This window comes from Mytilus edulis, chromosome 2 (assembly GCF_963676685.1).
Source record: "Mytilus edulis chromosome 2, xbMytEdul2.2, whole genome shotgun sequence".
Lineage (NCBI taxonomy): Eukaryota > Metazoa > Mollusca > Bivalvia > Mytilida > Mytilidae > Mytilus > Mytilus edulis.
In genome coordinates this window covers 90,343,592-90,370,725 of record NC_092345.1, presented here as the reverse complement: position 1 = coordinate 90,370,725, position 27,134 = coordinate 90,343,592, and the positions used below count along the sequence as shown (strand labels likewise).

At 32.3% G+C, this 27,134-nt stretch overlaps 1 protein-coding gene across 1 annotated transcript; it reads left to right on the top strand.

Annotated features, from left to right (window-relative positions):
• Window positions 1–4,902: 4,902 nt before the first annotated feature.
• Window positions 4,903–17,381, top strand: LOC139513384 (uncharacterized). Its single transcript, XM_071301800.1, has 4 exons — window positions 4,903–4,926; window positions 5,445–5,679; window positions 16,377–16,455; window positions 17,164–17,381. Exons 2-3 carry the CDS (start codon window positions 5,472–5,474, stop codon window positions 16,448–16,450), a joined length of 282 nt encoding a protein of 93 aa, XP_071157901.1. The 5' UTR covers window positions 4,903–4,926; window positions 5,445–5,471; the 3' UTR covers window positions 16,451–16,455; window positions 17,164–17,381.
• The last annotated feature ends 9,753 nt before the right edge of the window (window positions 17,382–27,134 follow it).

Below are 27,134 nucleotides of genomic sequence, written 5' to 3'. Positions count from 1 at the left end.
AGATATACGGAAAAATCAAAAGCGACAATAATAATACATGTAAATCGCATAAATATTTAAAATGTTTCTGTGTAACTGGTTTTGGTTTGTTCTTCAAAATTCCGCCAAAGGGCAGTGTCTGGCCTAAATAAGAACTGCTTGATTGTGAAGACGTGCCTATACTCTAAGATCGATTATAAATAATAAGAATTCATGAACCTTATGAAATCTGACATACCAATAATTGGTATTTCTTACGTGAAATTTTCAATTGGCATTTATCCGTTTCTCATCCGTTCAACATCCGTTTTATCCGTTAAACGTCCGGTAGAAGTTCGTTGGTGAATTTATCTTCCAGACCTTCAACAGATGTATAACGGACACGTAACGGATACAAAACGGAAACGAAACGGACGAGTACCGTACATTTTATCCGTTGAACGTCCTTTCAAAGTTTTGAACATGCTTAAAAATTTCCACCGTTCAGAACGGACGTCGACGGATAAAACGTGCGCTTAACGGACATGCAACGGATATGGACGGACGTCTAACAGATAAGAACGGACGTCTAACGGACATGAACGGATTGAAAAAAAGTTATCCGTTAGTCGTCCGTTCGAGATATCCGGTAAGGTGTGACCGAGGCTTTAACGCTTCCGCATGATACATGTGTGCACACCCATCGATTTGTTTTGTACATTACTGTTGTGAAATAGTAATGTTGACTTATGCTAAGCGGCATATAGTTTTATCCCAGGCAAATGTAAACATCTTATTTTTAACAGTCGGGAGGATATTTTAAGTAAGTTGCAGACACGTGACACAATTACTGCGTTTAAAGAAGCATTTTAATCATGATAAAGAATTATAGTTAATGTGTTTTGGCAAATATATATCTGTCCCCTCTTTTATTAACAAGTCTAAATAAAAGCATTAATACCTTGGAAATGAAATTTGATAAATATAGTTTGTTTTTGTAATAGAACAAATGAACTTTTTGAAAATTGTATTACTTCCAAAAGGAGAACAAAATGCACTGTTAAGTCATGAAAATTGAGGGACAAAATACTCATAAACAGTTACTCCTCCTTGCAGAAATCGTCCTTTATTCGTTGACAATCTGTTTTGAAGGGTGTGTTTCTTAACTTTGCATCGACGTCCTTCTTATCGGTGTTTGGCCTCTCGTTATCGAAGTGGTTCCATATCTGACGGTTATTTTCTTCTATCAAGTATGGCCGAATTCCGTGAAGCTTTCATTTATTTAAGCGAATGCTAGTATTAATGTGATGCAAAAATTCGCCGAAACCTGCAAACTCATTTTACACCGCAGAAGACGTTTTTTATACCGATAATAGATTTTAATATGTTTTATGTTTTATGATTTACTTTTGTTTTATAATAGCTACTTGAGAATGTGTAAGTACTAGTTCCTTTTTAATTCGTCTCTAATAATTCTTTTTATAATTGCTTTTACAATGTGAAATGTGTATACCGTATTATTGATGGAGAGATACGTTAATACATTATTACTGTATTGTAAACAGTATTATGTGACATAAACTTAATTGTAAACAGTATTATATGACATAAACTTAATTGTAAACAGTATTATGTGACATAAACTTAATTGTAAACAGTGTTATGTGACATAAACTTAATTGTAAACAGTATTATGGGACATAAACTTAATTGTAAACAGTATTATGGGACATAAACTTAATTGGGGTAAAGTTGTCGTGTCGATTGTATTTATATTTGGTGTGTAATCATACGTCTTTAACTAGCTCTGGTGTTGAAGGTGAAGAACTGCTGCACATCTTACCAATGCTTTTGTTGTTTTCTTTGTTAGCGGTGCCAGTCCCAGTTTTTATGACATTCTCCAGATACATTTTATATAGAAAAAACAGGTTCTGAAAGTGACGTTGTTCTTAAATTTGCATTGACGTCCCTCTAAGGGGTTATTGGTGTTTGGCCAATGTTTTGAAGATATGTATCCACTTGATATCCTTCAGCATTTAGAGTTTATTTACCATCTACAAGAAAAATCTGCCACCTGTATAATGTATGGCATTAACAAGTATAACTATTATAGTATACTATGAAATTATTTCCATATTAAAATAAAAATTATGACTTGTAAACAGAGGGCTTCGAAGCATGCCATCTGACATCTTCACACAATGTATCTAATGCGTTTAACATAGTTTGTATTTTTTTCGTCCTTTGTTAGAATGCCCATAATTATCTTTAAAATAAAGTATATGCAACCTTTTTCTTCTTTTATATCAATACCACATGCATCTGATTTCATCGAAGCTATGTCATTTATATAGAGTTAAATAGCGTAGGAGATAATACCGCAGTCCCACTAGGCCACGATCGCACTACGATCTGTGAAAAAAATGCTAATTTTAATGATCGTAGTACTAGTACGATCGTGTATATCGCAGTAAGGTCGTATCACGGTCGTGGTGAGGTCTTCAAGATCGTGATGAGCGTGGGCAACTTTGAACATGTTCAAAACTATCGTGGTGCGGTCGTGGCGAAGTCAGGTCGCAGTAGAAGCGTAGTGAGAGCGCACAAAATCGCAAAAGTCGCTGTGCCACCGTAGCGAGAGCGTAGCGAAAGCGTGATTCTATTCGGAGAGACTGCGCTTCGATATCACAGCGACGTTTTTACGACCTCACTACTACCATCACGTTCTCACCGCGACCAAACTACGCTTCCACTACGACTATACCACGCTGTTCACAACCATAGTACGATTCTAGCACGCCCTTGCCGTCCTCATCACGCTCTTCTTACGACCTGACTACGTTCACACTACGACCATCATTCTCATTGTCATTTTCACATAAATTATATAAAAAAAGCTCCCTACATTCTGTTTGTCTATATGTAATTATCCATTTGCTGTAACGGCTCAACCATGCTTTTATATAGATTAGACCATTGGTTTTCCCGTTTAAATGGTTTTACACTAGTAATTTTGTGGGCCCTTTATAGCTTGCTGTTCGGTGTGAGCCTAGGCTCCGTGTTGAAGGCCGTACCTTGGCCTATAATTGTTTACATTTATAATTGTTACTTGGATGGAGTTATCACATTGGCACTCATACCACATCTTTCTATATCTATTGACACATCTGTGTCATCTCTGCTATCGTTCACTAAAATATCGTCATTTGAGCTTTATGGACCAGCAATAGGTTGTTATTTAGGTTGGATTGGTCGGTCCGATATCTCTGCTTGATCAGGATTCGTTACTTAGTTCCCTTTGCCTCTACAACATTCCCTATCACCACGCCCAAATCTTCTAATAGATTTTAATGGCATGACTGTATTGTTTCCGAGAAATTTAGGTATTAATCAGAAATAGAAGAACGTGCTATAATCGCAGTAGAAGCATGGTAAGATCGTGTTGCAATCGGATAACTCATGGTATGGTTGTAGTGAGAACGTGAAGAGCGTAGAAAGATCTTGATAAGCGTAGTGAGGTCGCAGAATAATCGCGGTGAGAACGTGGTATAATCGTAGCGGGGTCGTTGTAGAAGCATAATGAGGACGTAGCAGCATCGTGAAAGCAACGAAAATTTTCATGCCGCTCATATCGCGACCTCACCACGATCTGAATTTATTTTAGATCGCAGTGAGCGTGGTACGATCGTGGTCTAGTGGGACTGGGGCTTTATGGACATCCTTGTTTAAGAGCACTGTTGACTTTAAACTATTCTGATACAAATGTCTATGACTGTTTTATATTGCTGAACTAACCACTCCATTATGGGACTTATCTATTGTATTCAGCGTTAATGTGTTCTCGTTATGAACATGTTTGAAATATTTGCCACAGGACGATAAACAACCAGAAATTAATAAATCGATCAATCACATGTTGGAAACCATTACCTTAGTAAACCTTTTTTATGTCTTTTTAAAGAAATCAGATAAATATGACAAGTCTTTTTTTTTAATAAAATTAACATAATTCTAACATACATAAACATGAAGCCTAGGGGATAAACTTGTTTATGTATTGTTGAATTTTTTTAATCGAAAAAACAACATTAAATCATCGAACATGCTATATTGTCAATTTCCCTACTTTTGTTGAACTATTGTCTTTTTTTGGAAAGGCATCCGTTTAACTTTTTAAAAACTATATGTTGAAGTGAATATATAAGTCACTCCTCACGAAGTCTGCATTTTCCGTTCTTTTTGAAGTATGAACTTTGTAACTCCTATGAATAAAACCACTTTAAAAATGGACTGAGAAACTTTTGTTTTAATTGCAGACTTTCAAGTCAAGTCCTCCTAAGTTTTATTAAAACGATTTATCAATTTGCGTGCTACATTATGTACTACAGAATATAAATATGATAACTCCAAACCAGTTTTTTTAACCCGTTTAAAATGTTCGCACAAAAATAAACTTTGAATTTATTTTGTGTTCATTTGTTAAAAAAAAGAAGATATTTGAGAGTCTATTTTTTTTACCTATTAATTACTTCTTTCAAATCAGGAATTTTAATATTTTAACGTTTTAAACTACAATGTACAATTTGTTTTATTATTTGCATGTCTCTAAATGTTGGCCTTTCATATAAAAAAAATTAATTGTCTTGATATTATTAATAAGTAAATTAAAAATAAAATAAAAAAATAATCTTTCTTTACGAAGAAACCAAAACCAAATACATGTGACCAGTGTAAATATGTACTTCCTGATTTTTGGTTATCAAAGCTGACATCTTATAACATAACAGTGTAATTTTATATAACACGACCGTATATACCTAAACGGTCAATCGCAATGTCAGATAACAACATACAAAAAAACATCTTTTCCGGATAGATTATGCATAATTATAAAAATTTTAACATTCAAATGGTATATAAGCGACTTATACGCTATACCAAAGCAGATCATTCTCAGAAAGAATCTCACGGGTAAGGTCATAGATTAGCTGTTAAATAAGTTACAAAATTGATTTATAATAGATTTTTTTATCATTATTTATGCGTTATCAATACGTACTATAAAAGTTCATACAAAAGAAAAAGACGTCTATCTTGTACTTGTATGGGACAATGTTATATTCTAAAAAGAGCAAAAATGTCAACAATGTTCATCAGCTTTATCTAAAAGACACAAATACATCAGTTAAACCTATGGAGAAATACAAAATAGTATCTCTTCTTGTGTTTTCGAAATTGCAATTTATGATTAAGTTAAGTTTCTCGATAAAGCATATATCAGCAGTTTTTTTATAGTAGTTAATCCCCATATAATTGCACCGATTTCTTTTTACAAGTAACAGCTATACCGGGGAATGTTTAATATTACCAATGAATATGCAACTTTTTAGAATTTCTTTTATTTTCCGTTGTAGTACAGCACGGTCTATCTAATTTGTGTAAATTGAATATACTTGATAACTAATTTAACCTTTTTGTGTCATATTTAGCCAGAACAAGCACTCACACTCGTCAAAATGAACAAGTCTATCATCCTGATCCTTGTCCCATGCCTTGTTGCTTTCGTCATGGCCCAGCAATACGGATACCAATCCGGATACCAGTCAGGAGGATACCCAGCTTACTACCAGAATCAACTTAATGCTTACACACAACAGAGAAGACTGTACAACTATGGAAACGCTGCCACAGCTCAACTCAAAGGAGCCAAACTTCTTAACTACTGTAAGCATATAACTTTAATTATAAAACAAGTTACACGCTTAAATCTCATGTTTAAAAACAAATGTGTTCACGATATCAAACTATCATGGCTTCTAAGAACTAATAAGGGCATAATATTTTGCAGATATATCATTTTTAGTACTAATTCTGAATTAAATTTTACTCCTTTTACGTCTTACTCTCTTGAATATTACACGTAGCATGCCAACATGTGTCGATAGGAAAGATATTGGGAAGACATGTCACTGCCTATATATGTATTACACGTAGCATGCCAACATGTGTCGATAGGAAAGATCTTGGGAAGACATATGTCACTGCCTATATATATGTATTCTACTCGTCCGTACTTTATCCATTAAACGTACCTTAGTTATTCGAGATTGCAGCGATATAATGTTCTGCGAAAAGTTTGACTTAAATAATTATAACAAGTAAATCAATGATAAAGGTTTTATACACACTAAATAGGAACATTCTTTATTTACAAAAATTGTTTCATTTAAGAGTAAATTTAAAAGAAAAAATGTGTGTTTCTTGTAAATACATAAGTCCAATGTAGAAAATATTGTTTGCATGACGAAAAACAGTTCACAATATAACATTTCAAAGGAAATCATATTAAATGAATAAGACAAGTGGTTGATAATTTGGATTTCCACAGACAAACTTGTTCAACAAGGCCAACCATTTAACCTACAACACTAAACCGTTTGACACATCCACAGACTTGTTGCTCGTGTTCTTGAAGGTGTAAAAAATATGACTATTCACACATGTTCTTTTGGAATAAACATCCTCAATCATCAACACATTCAGAGGTCATCTTGCGGCTTTTGTTGGTTGATCTTTGTAAATTTTGTTATCCATATTCTACAACTATTGTCTTTATTTTTTCAATTGACGAATATCAACTTATCAATAAACCATCGACTTAAGAATTCTTCTGTCAAACATTGAACATTTTTATTACACATGTTTTGTCTTCTTACAGTGTTTGGTTTCTTGCTCCTTTTGGACGTCACCAACGCCACCGGAAACTCCCTGAAAACACTCGGTTAAGATTTGTAAGTATATATCATAAAATAGTAAATATGGAATCAGTGGTCAGAAGTTAATTGTATATATAAAAAGTAGTAAATATGGAGTCAGTGGTCTGAGGATAATTGACTAAAGATGGTATCACTTCCTGCGTATAAATTGTATTTTTTTTGCTACACAATATGATTTATTGAAAAGCATCACACCAAAAGGATAAATTCCGAGCAAAGGTCATGAACTTTTAAATAGCGTCAATCCAGGAATAGCCATCATTATGAATATCATGGGTATTATATCATATTTCTTAGCATTATAATTATTCATTAGCGGTAATCTACTGTGTAGGATTAAATATATAGATATAATTACTGTATTATCCACACATATACGTCATCCAAATTTTTCATTAATATTTATATGAAAAGTATAAGCAGCTATAACTGATAAGGTTACAAGGAAGTAATTATTTACATAGGCGACAATGGTAGCCTTATTTGGTCCTGCTTTTCACTATCAAAGATCCATTAAAAAAAATTTCGAATTCTGAATTATCAACACCTTTGGGTGTAATTGCAATGGTCAAACACATATGGTGCCGCAGCTTTTTTGATAGAAAAATGGCATTTTTTAAGGGTACTCAACGGTTCCTGAATTTTCGAAATAGTATGAATGAAGAACACCCCTTGCTTAATTTGGCACAGAAAATCTTGTTAGTCTTAGAGAGTTTTCTCTAAATTTCTCGCTATTTCTACACCAATGGCCAACACTCATTTCTCACTATTTCAATTTTAATTTCTAATTACCAAGGCAGCAGAAAATAAATTTACTTCTACCTATTATCTTGGATGTTAAATCTAGGTGGCGCCAGCGATCTATATTTACTTCCTTTTAACCATAAAGAGTACGGCTATGGTATATGTATCTATGTTTAAGCAGCTATAACTGATAAAGAGTACGGCTATGGTATATGTATCTATGTTTATGTGATGTGACGCTGTATGAAATGAATGTATAATTTACGACAAAACATGATAATTTACTTTTTATTCTCTTTTTTTTAATAGATTTGCTGTAAATGGAATTTGATCTTTATACATACCGCTTTGGAACTACAACACAGAAAATTATTGCAAATTGAGAAGTAATAGAAAAGATTGATACATTGAGCGTTTGACCAATCTGGTGTTTAATCTAAAATAAATTCAAAAATGTTGGTGAAAGTTAAATTTGAATAAAAGCTAAGAAAAAAACAACATAGTTTGCTTTTAGTTTTATTGTCATTCTTGTGCCATATCAAGACTATGGTCCACTTGTTTTCATTGCCCGTATACCCGAATATATTCCTTGGATTAGCATGAGTAAAATGATTTTATTCAAGTGCGATTATTTTCGGAAACAAAAACCAACTCTGCTGGCTGAATTCAATAAACAAAAAAAATATTTATTTTCGCTTTGAATTATATTAAATTTCGACTTTTACTAATCTTCGTTTTAGGACTATCCTAAGATATGTTTTAGTCCTAACTTAAGACAATGTTGTTGACATGAGCCTTGATCTCGTTACAGATAACTACATTTATGTATAATCGTCTATCTCTCTTTGGACATTGTTGTCATACGGGACTTGTAGTGGAACAAAACATTTGATTACTTAGTACTATCTACCTATGTAAGCTATGATGAAATCAGTACAAACGATTCTTCATCAGAACTGTCAGAATAATATGTCATATAACTGTTATACACCATTGTATCTGAAAGCATATAATTTTAGCTCGAACTGTCAATAACTGTTATAAGTAAAATTTGTTCTTGGGTACAACAGCTTCTGTCAGTTCCTTTTTCTAAATGTGTAAGGACATTTTTAGTGAAATTGAAGCTGATCCCATTTGAAGCTGAACTCTGTATCATATTTGTTAAGAACCAACTAAAGCGATTATGCAACAGACAATCGTTGTCGAAACACAAGCAACAAACAAATACAACCAACCCAAGAACAAATCTTGTGTAGTTGCTAGAGGGAAACTATAGAACATACGAGATTTTATTTCTTTTCAACTGATGATTTTATTATTTTCATTACGGTATCTTCCTTCTCTTTTGTTCAAAAATTGAAAATTTCTTAGAAAAAAACGTCTATTGATCGGTGGTCCTAAATGAGTGTTTATCAGAAAAGGTAAATTTGATCTTACAAGGGGCAATTGATATCAGATACTTGGTTCTCATAAATTATGCTTATTTTTAGTTTCTAAAGCTCGTTATTGTTTTGATGCTTACAAACCTTTTGTAATTTGTTGTTTAAACATTGTGTCTATAGCGAATGTGGTGGGTGTTATTCTAGAAACAATTGTCTTGTGCATCGAAATTAGTTGCACACACCTTTGTTATACATTTATTTCTCTAATTCTTACACGATTTATCACTTTCCTGACATGTTAATTAATTTTATTTAATCAACGTGTGGATCATTTGATCTCAGTTCTTCATTGGTTAAAATTCGATTATGACGTTCAATTTTTTGCTTTCCTCTGAATTTCCTATTGTGACGAGGTATGTCCAGTGCACGATGTAGTGACGATATCGCCGATATTGTCAACTTCGTTTATGATTTTATACCAGCTCACAATATTGTCTACATCGCCCCCTTTCCCGTTTACATCGTTGACATAGCCGACATCGTGATGTTGACAACATCGTGACGACAGTCTACATCGTCCCCCTTTCCTGTCTAAATTGTTGACATCGCCGACATCGTGATGTTGATAACACCGTGACGACATTGTTTACATCGTTTTTCTTGCTGACTACATCGTTGACATCGCCAACATCGTGACGACATCGTCATTAGAGAAACAGATTCCACCACCAAATCTTGTGTAAAACGCTATTTATCCACTCTCGACAGTTAATTTTTTAATATTTAAAACGTTCGGCGAGCCTCGCGTTTTAAATTTGAAAATTTAACTGTCTCGAGTGGATAAATATCGTATCACACTCGATGCAGTGGTAGAATCTTTATCTGTCTTCAATACAGAAAGGTCATAGTAAACTATTGAAATAATTTTGTATATTTAGGTCTTTCCACTTTTCTGTGGAAAGACCTATTGTATTTCTTCTGATTATTTTTTTTTCTTCAGCCTAATTTTGTTCTTGCAATAAATATTTGTTTCGCAATATTTCGCTTAGATATTTGGTATATGATATTGAACAATTCATGCGCCTTTGAAATTTACCCTGCGTAACCGAATACTTTTCTTTGTAGGAGTAATCTCCCCAAACACTGTTTTCCTTGTGTCCACAACTCCTTCGCAACCGTTAAAGATTACAACAAATTTATTTTATAAAATTGCTCGTTATATCTTTCGCATGATTTGTTGTATTTTGACCGAAGCGATATGAACTTTCAAATAAGAGTCATTTCCCCTTATGCCTTTGATATAAGTGATATGCATTTCTATCTTGTAAACCATAAGTGACAAGTGACAGAGACCTAGGATCTTTTGATTTAAGGTCATTAGTCAAAAAAAATGAAAATAAGGTCAAGGTCATATTCTAAATTTTGATTTTGGCTTATTTTCACTTATACCCAAAAATTGTATAAGATATGGACAAATTATTTTTACTTAATTGTCAGTTGCGACATGTCCTAACATGTAAATTTTGATTGCAAGGGTACGTTGAAAGCAAAAGGGAGTTTTCTCCTCTGTTGTATTCAAAAATACGTGTATACTCATAAGCCAAATATAGTTAAGACCTATGGTCTTTTGATTTGAGGTCCTTGGTTTATAACCTTAAAATTGATTTGTAGGTCATATATTGATTTGACGTTATAGATTTTGACCTTTGCTTTTATCTCATATGTGTACATGATAAAGCCATGAGACTTTTTGCAATAGCTTTCAAACCAATTAACCTTGAAAAAACAACCGGAAGTGACCTTGTGTAAACCGGAAGTAGCTATTTTTCATACCTTATTAAAAGAAATGTATATAGAATCAGATATGTTTGGAATCAGTGTCAAGTAAATATTCAAATAGTATCGGAAGTAACATTTTTTAGACCGGAAGTAACAAATTATCTTCCTAAAAAATATTGAAAAGAAAACATATATTTTTTGAATCAGTGTACAATAAGCTATCATTTTAAACATAATTTTGCTTCTTTCATATTTGAATACATGTTTTTGGTGGAAAGACCTTCAATTGTTCTCTGAACAATTGGTTTTTAATTTATATATTATATTCGTTGTTCATATATGAGACATGATATTTTTATAGATTTCTAAACGATTGAGTTGTAATGCTTATTTCTGTTATGGTAAAAAGAAAGTTCTGGTTAAATATTTTCGCCAACTTTGCATTGAAGTATAGCAAGATAGACCAGACAACTGGCCAACCAAATATCGCATTTTTCGTATTTTCTTATCTATATATACTCCATTCAGTGTGACACGCGAACTTATACTTCATTCTCTTGAACTTAAGCAATTTAGAACAAACATACATCATTGTTCTGGTGAGAGACTATAGTTTATAGATCCCCCTCCTTCGGTCTTTATTGTATATGTTTATATAGTAATCTCATTGACAGTTACACTTATTTATTTTTATGTACTAGTACATACTTTAAAAAGACAAACTTAAAGCAAACAATGTCTTATATTGAGGAAAGTAACTTTCACAGTTGTGTCATATAATTGTACTCGTTTTGAACATAATTAGCTCTGTACAAACAACATACAATGCCAAATCTATTATGAATATATCGGATATATTCATTTCCAGTTAGTATATTCTCATAATGTACCATTGGTAAAAATGCTTTTATCTAAAACTAATTGAGCTTTAAAAGTATGTATTCCTTAATGAGATATTATTTATAATGTATAATAGTAGCAAATATACGTGTTGTCATAGTAACAAATACATTATGAAACATATACATACATTTATTGAAAAGAACGACATATAATATAAATCATGAAATATGAGTTAAAAATTTCTCTTAGCTTCTTATTGATGTTATGAACAGACAATTATTGTTAAAATCATGACAATCACTGGGTTTTCTTCTCATAAAAGGTTTATACTTAAAATCTATATTCTCTTCAAACTCAATACAAAGTTCTATCGGTTCGGTGTGTTGATAATTTATATTTAAAAATGTAAGGATTTATATTATAAGTAACAAGACTTTATAAGAGTTGGAGTCGTACAAACTACAGGCACTTGTCACATGAGATGTTTCTTTTTATTATTAAGGTATATATATATAAAAAAAAAAATCTGAGACAAGTGCCTATGGTACAAACCTACGGAATGACTAGATCTTTGGAGGCTTACGAAAAAAACAGTATGTCACTCGTAAAACTTTCCTTCCCTTTAAGCTCACCTGGCCCATTTGGCCAAGTGAGCTTTTCTCGTCACTTGGCGTCCGTCGTCCATCGACCAATAGCTTTTACAAAAGTCTACTCCTCTGAAATAAAAAAAAAAAAAAAAGATGTGGTATGATTGCCAATGTGAAAACTCTCCACACAAGACCAAATTACACAGAAATTAACAACTATAGGTCATCGTACGGTCTTCGACAATGAGCAAAACCCACACCGCATATTCAGCTATAAAAGGCTCTGAAATGACAATGTAAATCAATTCAAACGAAAAAACTAACGGCCTTATTTATGTACAAAAAATGAACGAGAACAAATATGTAACACATAAACAAACGACAACCACTGAATTACAAGCTCCTGACTTGGGACATGTACATACATACAAAATGTGGCGGGGTTAAACAAGTAAGCGGGATCCAAACCGCCCCCTAAACTGGGACAGTGGTGTATTAGTACAACATAACTGCTGGGAATAATTTAACCAAACTTAGCTACAATCATAATTATGGTATCTAGTTTCAAAAATATGTTCAGTAACCTCGCTTGCCTACCAACATGGCTTAACCGTTAGAACATATGCGTTGAATGCAGGTTTAATCATATTTCTCTGAAACTAAAGCATTCCGAGAATTTATAGCAAATCTGACTTTAGGTAAATAAAAATAACCAGTTCATTTGTATGATTTGGAAGAAAGGCTAACATAGTTAGTTTCACAATAACTAACACAATTCTATATAAATATAGTGGACTACTATTTCCCAAGAGTACCACCAGCTGAGTGGTTAAGTGATTCAGTATTGACATGACATCCAACATATATTTCGTAGATTCGCCGCTTCTAATGCAATGCCCTAACATTGAACACAGGAAATTACTGCACCAATGGCATTTCTTATAAGCACACTGACTACAGTGAACATTAAAACAGTCGTCACATATAATGTTGTCATTATAAACAAAATAATGATTTTATCTACGTTTGCTTATATTATGTGTGTATGCACAAAAAAAAACATTATAATTGAAAAAAGAGAGGAGAGAGATACCAAAAATAAAACCATTCAAACTCCTCAGTCGTAAATAACCTGACATCGTTTTGGCAATAACAGAATAAAACAAAACAAAAACAACAGTATGCAAAACCAAACATTGAAAGCTAAAGACTTAGCAACACGAACTACACCAAAACCGGGAAATCTCAGATGCTGCGGAAGGGTAAGTAGATTATGTCTCCATGTGGCACGCGTTGTTTTGTGCATAAAAGTATAAGCTGATGGTATGTCCAATTCGATCAGTTAAGTGTTTGCAAATATCTCTGACTGCATCATAATCTTGAAATTAAGTATTGTAGCAGTAGTACTCATATATCAACTTTTTCAGTGTGTGTAGACAATGTATGCAATGTGTCTAGATCATTGAACATAAAATAGAAAATGGAAATGGAGAATTGTGTCAAAGAGTCAAAACCCCAACCTTAGAGCAGAATACAAAACTAGGTACTATTTCAGTGAAAATGTTTGCTTTATGGATGTAAGAGTTAAAGTCAGGAAAACCGCAATTTACGTAAAACATTAATACAATTTAAATAATGTCTCATTAAACCTATACTTGTCTGGATGTGATGACAACTTATTGCGATTATAACGTTAGGTCTTTTTGGTGGTCTAAGAAGGACACAATTTGTCGTTTTCAAAAATGGTGAAAGTAAGTGAAATACAGAAAATAAGGAAATGTGGTATTATTTCAAAATGAGAACAGCCATCAGAGTTCAAGTAGTAAAAGCAGTTATATGTCATCGTATGGCATTCAACCATGAGAAAAACTCATTTTGTATAGGCAGCTTTAAAAGGCACCGACATGGAAAATGTGAAATAATTCAAACAAGAAATCTAACGGCATAATTTATACAATACAATTTACAAAAAATAAATATGACAGACATGAACCTACAACAGCTACTGAATTACAGGCTTCAAACGTATGACAGGTACATAACGTATGCGACGGGTTGAAACATATATATGTTGTTAAATTCTCAATATCTCCTTTACAGTGGCGTTAAAGCACAACATAAGAACAAACTATAAAAAATAAGTTGCACACAGCTTAAACCACTAAATCGAAACATAAATAAACGGCCAACAAACATATAAATAAGACACAAAGTACCAATTTAAGAGTACTCGCAGATACTGAAAGCGAAAAACCAAAGCCAATTACAACTTATAGATAAATTATGCGTTACAAGACTAAAGTATAACACATCCCATTCCATCTAGATACGTTTGAGAATTTCGCATTTCTGAAACGGCGGATGACTGAACACTTTTTAATGGATTGATCACTTTTAAGTGAATTACACGTTTTAATGTGGAATGTATAAAAGGGACGGTACATTCTATTTGACAATAGATGATATCGATTAATGGCAATTATTCAATATTAAATGTAACTGTGTTGCATTTAGTTACCAGGCGATTTCGAAAATAAATAGGTGCAACATATTCTAGATACCAAAATACTAATCTACTCGTCGATTTGTCATCCCTTTTTGGGTTTACACGCCCTAAACAAAGTAAGAATAGTTAGGCCTAGGTATATACACATACCTTATAATATTACAATATGTAATAATAGACAAAAAGAGACTCCATAAACAATCAATGATAGAGTTATTTGATAATATGGTATAATTATGGTTATATATATAAATATATAGATTAAAAACAGTTTGTTACAATCGTTATAAATCTGTAAATTAAAAGGTTGATATCCGTGCCCTTCATAACTTACTGGGTGTTAAAGGATTTGCTTATATGTTTCAAATACGTGTGAAGTAACCTGTAGATGTTTACATCTTTGTCCCTTGGTCTTTTAGTTGATATTTGCCTCATTGCCAATAGTACCCCTTCATATATTTATATTTACTTATATCCTTCATATGTGTATGTCTCTTCGAATAATTAATCTCAGAACACGTTATATTTAACATTTTATAACAACATATAACCATTCAGAAAAGTTCCTGGTCTGGTCCACAACTACATGTACATTTATTACATGGACTTACATATACTGTCGATCTATATAATACATGTAAGTGTTTCCTATATGTATATGACGTAAACTTGCAAAATTGAAACCTTGGTAGTATATAAAGGCCTTCAGAATTATTTCATACAGATAACTCTCAATTAGATATCTCAGGTGAGTCTTATAACTAATAAGGTTTAATTCATTTCAAAACAACGATTTCATTTATGTTTAAACGTCAACAAATAACGACATAGTAAAACATCATTTTATAAATTTTTACATGCCTTTTACAATAAAGTTCTAAAAGAATTTATAACAACTTGATGCTATCTGTATATATTAGTTTTCTCAATTTGAACTGTCAAACCTAGATTGGTTAAATTAAGTAGATGAATCCCGAACTTAATGAACGTTGTTTACTACAAATACATAATGTTGTCCTTTGTGCAAACTCACTTCCAAATTAAATGATTAACTGAGTAATGATGGACAGAAAACAAAAAAGATATCATCTAGATTGTGCTTGTTTGTTTTTTTATTTGTTTATTTTCTTATTCGGGAGGTATATTTTGTTTTCTCAGTTTTTTTGTTGTTTTTTTGTTGTTTTTTTTTTTTATTTGTTTAGGATTGTACTTTCTAACATTGTGTGTATATCTGTATGGATCTATTAAACTATTTCACACAAAACAAAATGTTTAAAACGAACCGTTATTATCCTTTACATAATTGTATCAAAATTCGATATTAATGATATTTCTTCAATTGTAGTCACCAAATTCCATCAAAATGAACAAATCCATCATCCTTGTCCTTGTCCCATGCCTTGTTGCTTTCGTCATGGCCCAGCAATACGGATACCAATCCGGATACCAGTCAGGATACCCAGCTTACTACCAGAATCAACTTAATGCCTACACACAACAGAGAGGACTGTACAACTATGGAAACGCTGCTACAGCTCAACTCAAAGGAGCCAAACTTCTTAACTACTGTAAGTCTAATTTAGTTAAACACAAACGTGTACCGTTGATATATACCTACTTCAGTTATAGATCCCACAAATTCTCTTTATTTTTATTATCTCTTTTCCAACTCAAAGTTTAGATTTAGTACATTATATACGAAAATTATTTGAACACTGCAAACCATTTTATAAATTGAATAAGTATTTATATGTCAATATACAATATAAAACAATAATCATATGACATAATATGCTTGTTTCAGTGTTCGGATTCTTGCTTCTCTTGGACTTGACAAACGCAACAGGAAACTCATTGAGCAGCAACTTCTTGGGTTAAACTATGTAAGTATATTTAATTGTAGTTAAGTCTTTTTAAAATTAAGCTACGCGTACATGTTTCACGATATATAACCTTCTATAGAACAGATTAATGTTAAACACGTTTTTACTTTTGTCACAATTTAAAATGAATAAGATTATAATTGTGTTGTTAAATTATCATTAAAGTATAATATTAGACATTAATTTTGTGTTAATTGATGATACCAACTATTGGCCCTTGTCGGGCAAGATGAAATACAAAATACATAATACTCCAAGAAACAAAGTGATAACATGAGCAATGTATAGGATATTATTACAGTATGAGGTCGGTTTTATATAAAAAAAGAAAAAGATCTGAAATTTATTAACATGAAATAATAGAACTAGAAATAAAGTATATTTTGGAAAAACATATATTTTTGTCCAGTGGTTAATGAAACTGTTTCAAGTAGTTAAATTCTTTGATGCCTGTCAAACATGAGTTGTCTAAAGTCCTGTGGTTAAATGCATGTCAACTCACTTATCATTTGCGCCTTAACCACTTCTTTAGTTTTAAATTAATCTAAAAACACAATGAGAAAGAGTGCTTAACAATCTCTAGGATTTTCCTTCTCATTATAGGAATCGTCCGATGTTTCGACTCCACATTTGACCTAAAATTTTCTACATAATACGTTCATCATTTATAACTAGTTTGTTTAAATGTATTTTATGTTTTTATTTTAGATAATGATCCAGACATGTTAAGCTACTGATTAGATGTTACTCGAAGAATACGTTTGTAGACAGCTTGAAATAAAGACCTAGAACATTTGACGTTCCTTAATGATGACTATTAGGCAAACTAAGAGAACATAAGAGAATCAAATGTGTCAAAACGGATGTACAGTAGTTTTGTAATCATGTAAAAGTTAGCTTTTAAATAAAAATACATATTACTGATATCATGTCTTTGCATTATCACCTTGGTCCATTGGTCCGTTTGTCAACATAACAGTGGGGCATTCTAGAATATTCCTTTACATATTTCATTTTGCTTTTAAATTCCGTGCAAAATAAATATTAACTGTAATATATATATATATAAGGCACCTCTGACGGTTTATCGGATAATCGACTAACCGTTGACATCGTTGTAAAATATTTTAACGGTTTAAAGACAACTATCCACCAGAGACAGGAACATAGATGTGAACAGCTAAATGTGCAATATAGCCTTCGACAATGAGCTTTACTCGTGCAATATAGCCTTCGACAATGAGCTTTACTCGTGCAATATAGCCTTCGACAATGAGCTTAACCCGTGCAATATAGCCTTCGACAATGAGCTTTACTCGTGCAATATAGCCTTAGACAATAAGCTTAACCCGTGCAATATAGCCTTCGACAATAAGCTTAACCCGTTCAATATAGCCTTCGACAATAAGCTTAACCCGTGTAATATAGCCTTCGACAATTAGCTTAACCCGTGCAATATAGCCTTCGACAATTAGATTAACCCGTGCAATATAGCCTTCGACAATGAGCTTTACTCGTGCAATATAGCCTTCGACAATGAGCCTAACCCGTGCGATATAGCCTTCGACAATGAGCTCTACTCGTTTAATATAGCCTTCGACAATAAGCTTAACCCGTGCAATATAGCCTTCGACTATAAGCTTAACCCGTGCAATATAGCCTTCGACAATTAGCTTAACCCGTGCAATATAGCCTTCGACAATGAGCTTTACTCGTGCAATATAGCCTTCAACAATGAGCTTAACCTGTGCAATATAGCCTTCGACAATGAGCTTTACTCGTGCAATATAGCCTTCGACAATAAGCTTAACCCGTGCAATATAGCCTTCGACAATAAGCTGAACCCGTGCAATATAGCCTTCGCCAATAAGCTTAACCCGTGTAATATAGCCTTCGACAATTAGCTTAACCCGTGCAATATAGCCTTCGACAATTAGCTTAACCCGTGCAATATAGCCTTCGACAATGAGCTTTACTCGTGCAATATAGTCTTCGACAATGAGCTTAACCCGTGCAATATAGCCTTCGACAATGAGCTTAACCCGTGTAATATAGCCTTCAACAATGACCTTAACCCGTGCAATAAAGCCTTCGACAATGAGCTTAACCCGTGCAGTAAAATAACCTATAAAAAAGGTCCTAGGATTACAAAATTTGAAATAATTAAAAAAAAGAAAACGAATGTAAAATGCTTATACATTACAATAAAAAAAAATCTGTTACAATTAAGAAAAACCTACAATTTTTAGCTAACTACACTTAATCTTTTCCATAAATATTTTAATTAATGTAACTGAAGTACAAGGAGAATGTCACAAAGATCCACATATAAAATTGAGAATGGAAATGGGGAATGTGTCAAAGCGACAACAACCGAAGACCACCAATGGGTCTTCAATGTAGCGAGAAACTTCCGCACTCGGAGGATGGATGCAGACATTTACATGATATGTACTTTCTATCAGAGGCATGCTAAATTCAGCACATATTCATGATGCAAAGTCTACATAATAAATAAAGATTGGACTACATCAGAGGACAACTATAATTGATTAAATTACACAAGATCGAGCAGTGGAATTAACAAGATACGACTCTGAAATTTGAAAATTTTATATTTCTGACAAGACTGCAAAGAGTATTGGAAAATGTTGAATCAATTTGAGATTTTTTAAAGCAACCGAATATCAATTTTAGGTTTAACTCAATTTTTTTACAATTTGAGTTTAGGTATCAACCAAGGGACAGCGCTCACCTGTCTGTTTAATAGAACTGAATGATAATCTGAATAGTTCAATCACGAAAGAAGAAATATTCAAATGAATCAAGAGTCTAAATGATATTATTAATGAGTATATAAAGACTTCGAGCTATTTCTAATTGGTGTGTATGTTACATCGCTTAATTTTTAGTTTTGAAATAGTACCAAAATCTTGGGTTATTGGGACGAACAAGTCATTTTATTAAAACAAAAAATAAAAGTGAATAAGTTTGATAAAAAAAAAAACGACCCATTACCATTGTAACCTGTGTTTGTAAATCATTTACAGCTATTTTAAGTAAAAGACTTGCAAGGTCCTCCGGTGAAGATTTACAACTCAATGAAAACCAGTGTGAATTTCGAAATAGTAACTCAATGTGGAACAGTGGAACTGTATCTGTACATTCCACTCTTATGTTTTTATTCATAAATTAATAAAGGATAACAAAAAATGTTCTGTGACTTTGTCGCATTCGAAAATTCGTTTAATACCGTGAGGAGAAATACTATATGGCATAAGATGCTAGCAAGGATATTAATGGTTATATGTATAATATAAGATAAGAATATGTGGTATGATATCAATGATACAACCCTCCACAAGAAACCAAAATAACAGAGAAATTAACAACTGGTGTCACTGTACGGTCTTCAATAAGGAACAAAACCCAGACCACATAGCCAATTATAAAAAGGCCCCGAAATGTCAAATGATAAACAAAACAAAACTAAACGCATAATGTATGTACAAAATCATCTTACTTTATTAAAGCACAAATTACACTCATAAGAGGGCCAAAGGCATGACAATTACATTAAATAACAACAATATTAGAATTTAATTCAATAATAATTAAATTCAGTTATTGTAATTATATAACTTGGTATGCCTATTATTGATTTAAATTGACGGTGTGTTCGATTCATTTTATACTGGTCACTTTAATATGCTAATTAGTTTAGCCCGCGAAATGTTAGTCCGTGCAATTTACCTCGTGTGGTTTGGTCATTTGAATTCAAACCTTACACGGAGCTTGACCAAAGCTATAGAATTTAAAACACAGAAGAAAAGATGAGTATTCTTTTTTAGTTTTAGAATTAAGCAACATTTTATAAAAAATAATAGCTCAACAATTTGAACTGTTAATCTGGTTTTTCTTTCTTAAATAATTTTAACTTTGTTAAATGCTTTAAATAGTCGTGAACTTTTTCTTTGGTGTTATAACTGAATTTAAATTCTATCATTGTGTAAATTGTCAATCTTTTCTTGGATATTATTTTATATTTATATTTGTAAATTGAGTAGATGGTTATACTTATTGTGCGAGTTGTTATATCTAATTGTTTAACTGTCTTAATACGCTAATGAACATTTACCATGTTATTTATTCTTAATCCAAATCCAAATCTTGCAGCGCTAAGTAACCGGTGAGTAAGCCACATACTAATTTCAACATAAATGTATATATAAATTCTTTAAGTCCTAAATATGCATGAAATAGGTGCCACTGGACATAAAGAAAAACAATCTATGAATCTAGGTATTGCAACGAATGCTATTCACATTCAATGCATTTTGAACTTCAGTCCTGAATGAGATTGGTTTACAGATTTCACTGCATAAATATTGTAACTGATATACAGATGAGTTTACTTTACTTTTATACATACAAGAATTTTAATACAGTTATCTGACATAATTATTTGTTTGAAATTTCTGGAATAAGAATATTGTTATATTATTTTCATTGTTTTTCAGTGCAAAAGGTATTTTAGTCCAGTAGAATAATTGTTAAAAGGTTGTTGTTTATCTTTATTTATAAGCATTTACTATACAAGCTATATAAGAATAAGAATATTTCATTAAATGTTAATGAAAAGGGAACATTCTAAAACTATCATGACAGTACAAAGACAGATGACATATTTCAAAACTTTTCTTGTCTCTCATGGTACAACTGATTTTTATAGTTTGTTCTTATGTTGTACTGTCACAGGTCAAAGGGGGGGATTGGGCGCCTGCTAACATGTTTAACCCCACCATGCACATTCTGTATGTATGTGCCTGTCCAAAGTCAGGAGCCTGTAATTCAGTGGTTTTCGTTTGTAGATGTGTTAAATATTTGTTTTTCGTTCATTTTTTGTACATAAATTAGGCCGTTAGTTTTCTCGTTTGAATTGTTTTACATTTGTCATTTCGGGGCCTTTTATAGCTGACTATGCGGTATGGGCTTTGCCCATTGTTGAAGGCTATACGGTGACCTATAGTTGTTAATTTCTGTATCATTTGGTCTCTTGTGGAGAGTTGTCTCATTGGCAATCATACCACATCTTTTTTATACACACACACACAAACATATACATTTGTATATAAAGAGTAATATTTCATATTTTGTTTCTTTACATTCAAATGTTAATAAAGTTTTACTTTACATTTTCAATATACCAACTGATGCTCTGAAAAAAGGAATAAACAAAAATCGTCATGTTCTGTGACTTTGGACGATAGAATTTCATGAGAGTGGTTGACATTTTCATGCTTTAAGCTTCTATTTTGACCAAAAAACTTAATATGGAGGATTGAAATTGACTAACAAGATGTAAAAGAAGCAAAATAAACAAAAGCTATAACCCAAATGATTAAAAAAAATAATAAAAAAAAAAAAATATATATATATATATATATATATATTATTAATTTTTAAAGAGGCAACAGTTTTTCCAGAGTAGTAAAAAATTACCATTTTGAAAATTTGCTATTTCTTCGTTGTTATTATGTGTATTGATAAAAGTGAAACTGTTTTGAAAATGTCTGACTTCACAATGCCTTTAAAATGAGGTCAAGTTTTCTTAGATCAGTTGATTTAAAAAAAAAATCACTTTCCGTACCTAATGAATCATTTCTTTTTGTAAACTTTTGCGAGCCATCAAGGATGTTAGTTGACTATTTAAATATATATACTTTTCGATTTAATTGTTTCATAGTTTTCATGTATTATAGTCGATTATAGGATAGGAATATTTCTCATTAACGAAGGCCACTTCAATTGATATTCGGTAGATACATTAATTATTTTATTTTATGACTTTCGTTATCAATATGATATTATCATTATGAGTATACTTGAAATATCTGCCACTGGACATTGACAGCCACAATCAAGCATTTGCGGCTTTTTCTACTTTGGTTATGGCCATTGTATCTTAATACTAATTAGTCAATGGTAAAAATTGAAATATTTGTATTTCAATATTGATTGAATTGTTTGATTAAGGGATATAACATTGACAAATGATATAATATTTAATAATGCATTGACTAACATTGTAATTATTTGTTTAAGCCAGTATGCCGAGAGGAAAAGGGGAGAGGGTGCTGCCAAATCGTGCTGTACGTAGGCAAAATCAAATAAAGCTACCGGTAAACAGAAGGCTTCGCCCAAAGAGAGCTGAAATTGTAAGACAAAATATAACCATTCCACAACAGCCGTTAATACCACCACAACAGCCATTAATACCACCACAATAGCCATTAATGCCACCACAACAGCCATTAATGCCACCACAACAGCCATTATTGCCACCACATCAGTTATTGCCACCACATCAGTTATTGCCACCACATCAGTTATTGCCACCACATCAGTTATAACCACAACAGCAGTTATTACCACAACAGCAGTTATTACCACAACAGCCGTTTGTACCACTACAGCCAATTCTACAACCACAACTCATTTGAACTTCAAACTTCCTCTGCAGCCCGCTGAACAACAAGTTCCTGATCAGGGATGTGTACACCCAGGGCAGCCCACAGCTCGTAATTCTGTACAAAACGGTGAGATTTTAGTTATACCTACTAGTAATGATGTTGATGTGTTTGTACCACAAAAAAAAATTATAAACCAAATATGAAATTTAGAATATGTTGATTTGGCACAATTACTTTACAAAAACATTTTGTTTCAAAAATTGATCAACCGAAAAAAGTGCTCGGTTTTGATGAAGATGGAGACATTTTAATTGACAGAAACAAATATTCAAAAGTAAATCATTATCTAACTTAAGTGAGTGGACTGAAGGGTTTTTAAATTATATGAAAATTTTATTGCAAAGATTCCCGGAATTGGCAAATGAATTGATTAGCTACATGACGATTATAAGGGGGTGTACCTTTTGAGAACGTTTATAAATTTGACATGCAATTTCGACTTAGAAAAGCTCGTGATCATATGCGTACATGGGACGGCATTGATGGGCAGCTATGGCTTCAGTTTATTGTAGTAGGCATAAATCATGTTCCACAGACATCTTCTTATACTTCTCACACAGTTATTAGTCCTTGCTACGATTATAATTTTAAGGCCGTTTGTACTCGTATGAATTGTGTATACAGCCATGAATTCAGGTATAAGATGTAGCCAGTTCCATCCTTCGCTGTACTGTACAAATTATTCATATAACAAGAATAATCCTCGAAGTTCTGTAACTTCGGACTATTCTGCTCCTAGGTATTAAAACTACCCTAGGGCACCTGATGCAAACAATTTTGCACCAAGGTATCAGTCCAGTGCTAGAGCAGTCAAACAGGTTTTTGAATACACATGGAAATTTTAACCCAAATACTCGTTTTTCGATAAATAATTAAAGATTTCCCTGTGAGCAGGCAAATGTTCCACGGATGCAATTTAATCATTTCAAATTTTATAATTTTGTTTACAGCTTGCAATCACCGTATGATATTTGGTATTTTTGGTTGTTCCCCTGTTAATACTACGGTTTAAAGGAATATGTTGACCGACTACCCCGTTAAAATGTTGGCAAATTTATTATATAATGGTTTTAAATATGGTTTTCGAGCACATCATACAAGCAAAATATTAAAGTCTGTTTTACAAGATCCAAATTTAGCTTGGAAAAATCATGAGTGAATTGAAATGGTAGAATTGCGGGGCCTTTTTATTATCGACCTATTTCTAATCTACGTGTTTGGAAATAATTTTAGAAATTATAATGGCATTTCTTATATTTTGAGTGACAAGTGGTTGTCGAGTTCTGTTTTAAATCTCTTTATCGGTAGTGCAAGAGTTATTCAAATACTTGGCTTACGTATCAAATGGACTAAATTAATTTCAAAAATTTAAACATAAACTAAACCTGTATGACGTAAGGCCATGCCCCGTTTCACATTTAGTTAATAGTAGCTGACATGTTTAAAGATGAATATTCTTATTCCACGTACCTTTCAGGCATTAGGTTTAATCATAGGATCAATGGTTTATTGGACAACACTCATTCTTTTATTGTTCAAAAGATGCTCAGTGACATAAGCGACACGTCTGTCGTAAGCCTATTACTATTGGTATATTAACTAGACTTTCAGATGCGCTTAATTTAGTTTGTTATTCAGTATATGAAACATGTTTATTCAAAGCTTCATTTTCAGCTAGAATTTTGGGTTTCTTAGTTTTGGAGTAATTGCAAATTCAAATTTTAATGAAAATCTTATTGTAAAACGATCCAAGATATAATTTGATGCTTATTCAGGGTCACTTAAGTTATTATACAAGTTCCTTCTTAGCAAACAGATCAGCTGGGTAATTCAGTAACGACAATTCTGGAAAAGAATAAACTACTTCAATTTGTCCTGTCCGGTTGATGTCGGACTACATTGCTGAGACACAAAGACGATGGACATTTTCATACACTTTAAAAAAGGTTATGCAAAAACAAACCTTGCATTGTATAGTTGAAACACTTTATTTCAGGGTACCTGAATGATATTTGGGTAATTGGCTCTTTTATTGTTATAGGAGCTGTCATATTAAGCTTATATGTGCATCGTTTGGATTAGAGATAGTTGGGTGTATTCCTAAATCAGATTCAAGGAGCTCTGAAAATGTTATGTATATATTTTCTTTAAATTTCCTCATTGTTTGGTTTTCCCTTACAATGAATAACATAGCTTAGATGTTGACAGTATTGCATTTTAGCTGAAGTTTATGTTGATGTTGCCACATGAATATCAATTTAATGAAGTTCAAAGTATTGAATTTAAGTTGATATTGAAGTTTTTGATGTTTGTGTTGAAGTTGATAATAATGTTGTAGTTGATAATATTGAAGTTGATAATAATGTTGAAGTTGATAATATTGAAGTTGATAATATTGAAGTTGATAATATTGAAGTTGATAATAATGTTGTAGTTGATAATAATGTTGTAGTTGATAATATTGAAGTTGATAATAATATTGAAGTTGATAATATTGAAGTTGATAATAATGTTGAAGTTGATAATGATGTTGAGTTGATAATGATGTTGAAATTGATTATGATGTTGATAATGACATCGAAGTTGATAATGATGTTGAAGTTGATTGATGTTGATTCTTGCTGTTAAATTTGTCATGCGGTAAATTTTATGGCGGATTACAAGTTGTGCAACTAGTTACTCAACTTGTAATTTTGGCGGAATTTACTTTAAGCTGCTATGGACTACCCAGTGGCTCCTGATATAACTTTGTTACTGCTGGATCGCCCTTCAGTAATTCAATCGTCATCAAGTTTTGATTGACAAGTTGATGTGTTTCTTTCTTGCAATAAATGCCATGACAAATTTACAGCCAAATAAAACATAATTTCTTTAGTGATTTTGATTTATAGTTTATTCGTTGGATTCATTAATTACATCATGAGGTCAAACAATGAGAATACAGATTTAAACAATACAAGTACACTTACATTTTATCTAGGCCCCCCTTTCATTCTATGTGTGTATATATATATATACAATAATAGAATTTAATTCAATAATAATTAAATTCAGTTATTGTAATTATATAACTTGGTATGCCTATTATTGATTTAAATTGACGGTGTGTTCGATTCATTTTATACTGGTCACTTTAATATGCTAATTAGTTTAGCCCGCGAAATGTTAGTCCGTGCAATTTACCTCGTGTGGTTTGGTCATTTGAATTCAAACCTTACACGGAGCTTGACCAAAGCTATAGAATTTACCCGCCCTCCCTTTTCCCCATTATGAATATTTTCTGCTGCTTTTCATTTATCGTTTCAGTTTTGGAAGAATGATTATAGAACCAGCGTCATGGCATATATAACAGACTGAGAATGGAGCTTTTTTGTATTGTGAATGGACAGGCGGAATTTACTTTAAGCTGCTATGGACTACCCAGTGGCTCCTGATATAACTTTGTTACTGCTGGATCGCCCTTCAGTAATTCAATCGTCATCAAGTTTTGATTGACAAGTTGATGTGTTTCTTTCTTGCAATAAATGCCATGACAAATTTACAGCCAAATAAAACATAATTTCTTTAGTGATTTTGATTTATAGTTTATTCGTTGGATTCATTAATTACATCATGAGGTCAAACAATGAGAATACAGATTTAAACAATACAAGTACACTTACATTTTATCTAGGCCCCCCTTTCATTCTATGTGTGTATATATATATATACAATAAAATGATGACATTAAAATTTGCATTAAAAAATAAAAACAAACCAAAACATTAAACACAACAAATGACCTCAAGTGCCCCCTGTCCTCAGTTCCATAGACTGTTTAATAAAGGAGCCTAAAGATTTCACTTGCTGGCTAGTGGTTGGATTTAATATATATTTCATTTTATTATCAGAAAATACTTTTTATTGACACATGATTGAGTTTTTAAATCATTAAAAAAGACATGTCTTAAATCATCATTTATTTTACGCATAAGAAAGAAACGGGATTCATCATCCAGAACTTTGCACTTATAACAAAGTCTTTGAAGGCGTGGAATATTTACAAAATAATGGACTAAAGATAAATATGATACATACATAAAAAAAAAAATACACATCCACTGAATTACAGGCTTCTGACTTAGGACAGGCAGTTGCCGAACACAA

Excerpts from the sequence above, each read along its gene's own strand:
- LOC139513384 (XM_071301800.1), top strand. The coding sequence starts at position 5,472 with ATGAACAAGTCTATCATCCTGATCCTTGTCCCATGCCTTGTTGCTTTC. Across the intron at positions 5,680-16,376 it reads AGCCAAACTTCTTAACTACT|TGTTCGGATTCTTGCTTCTC; the intron begins GTAAGCATATAA and ends TGCTTGTTTCAG.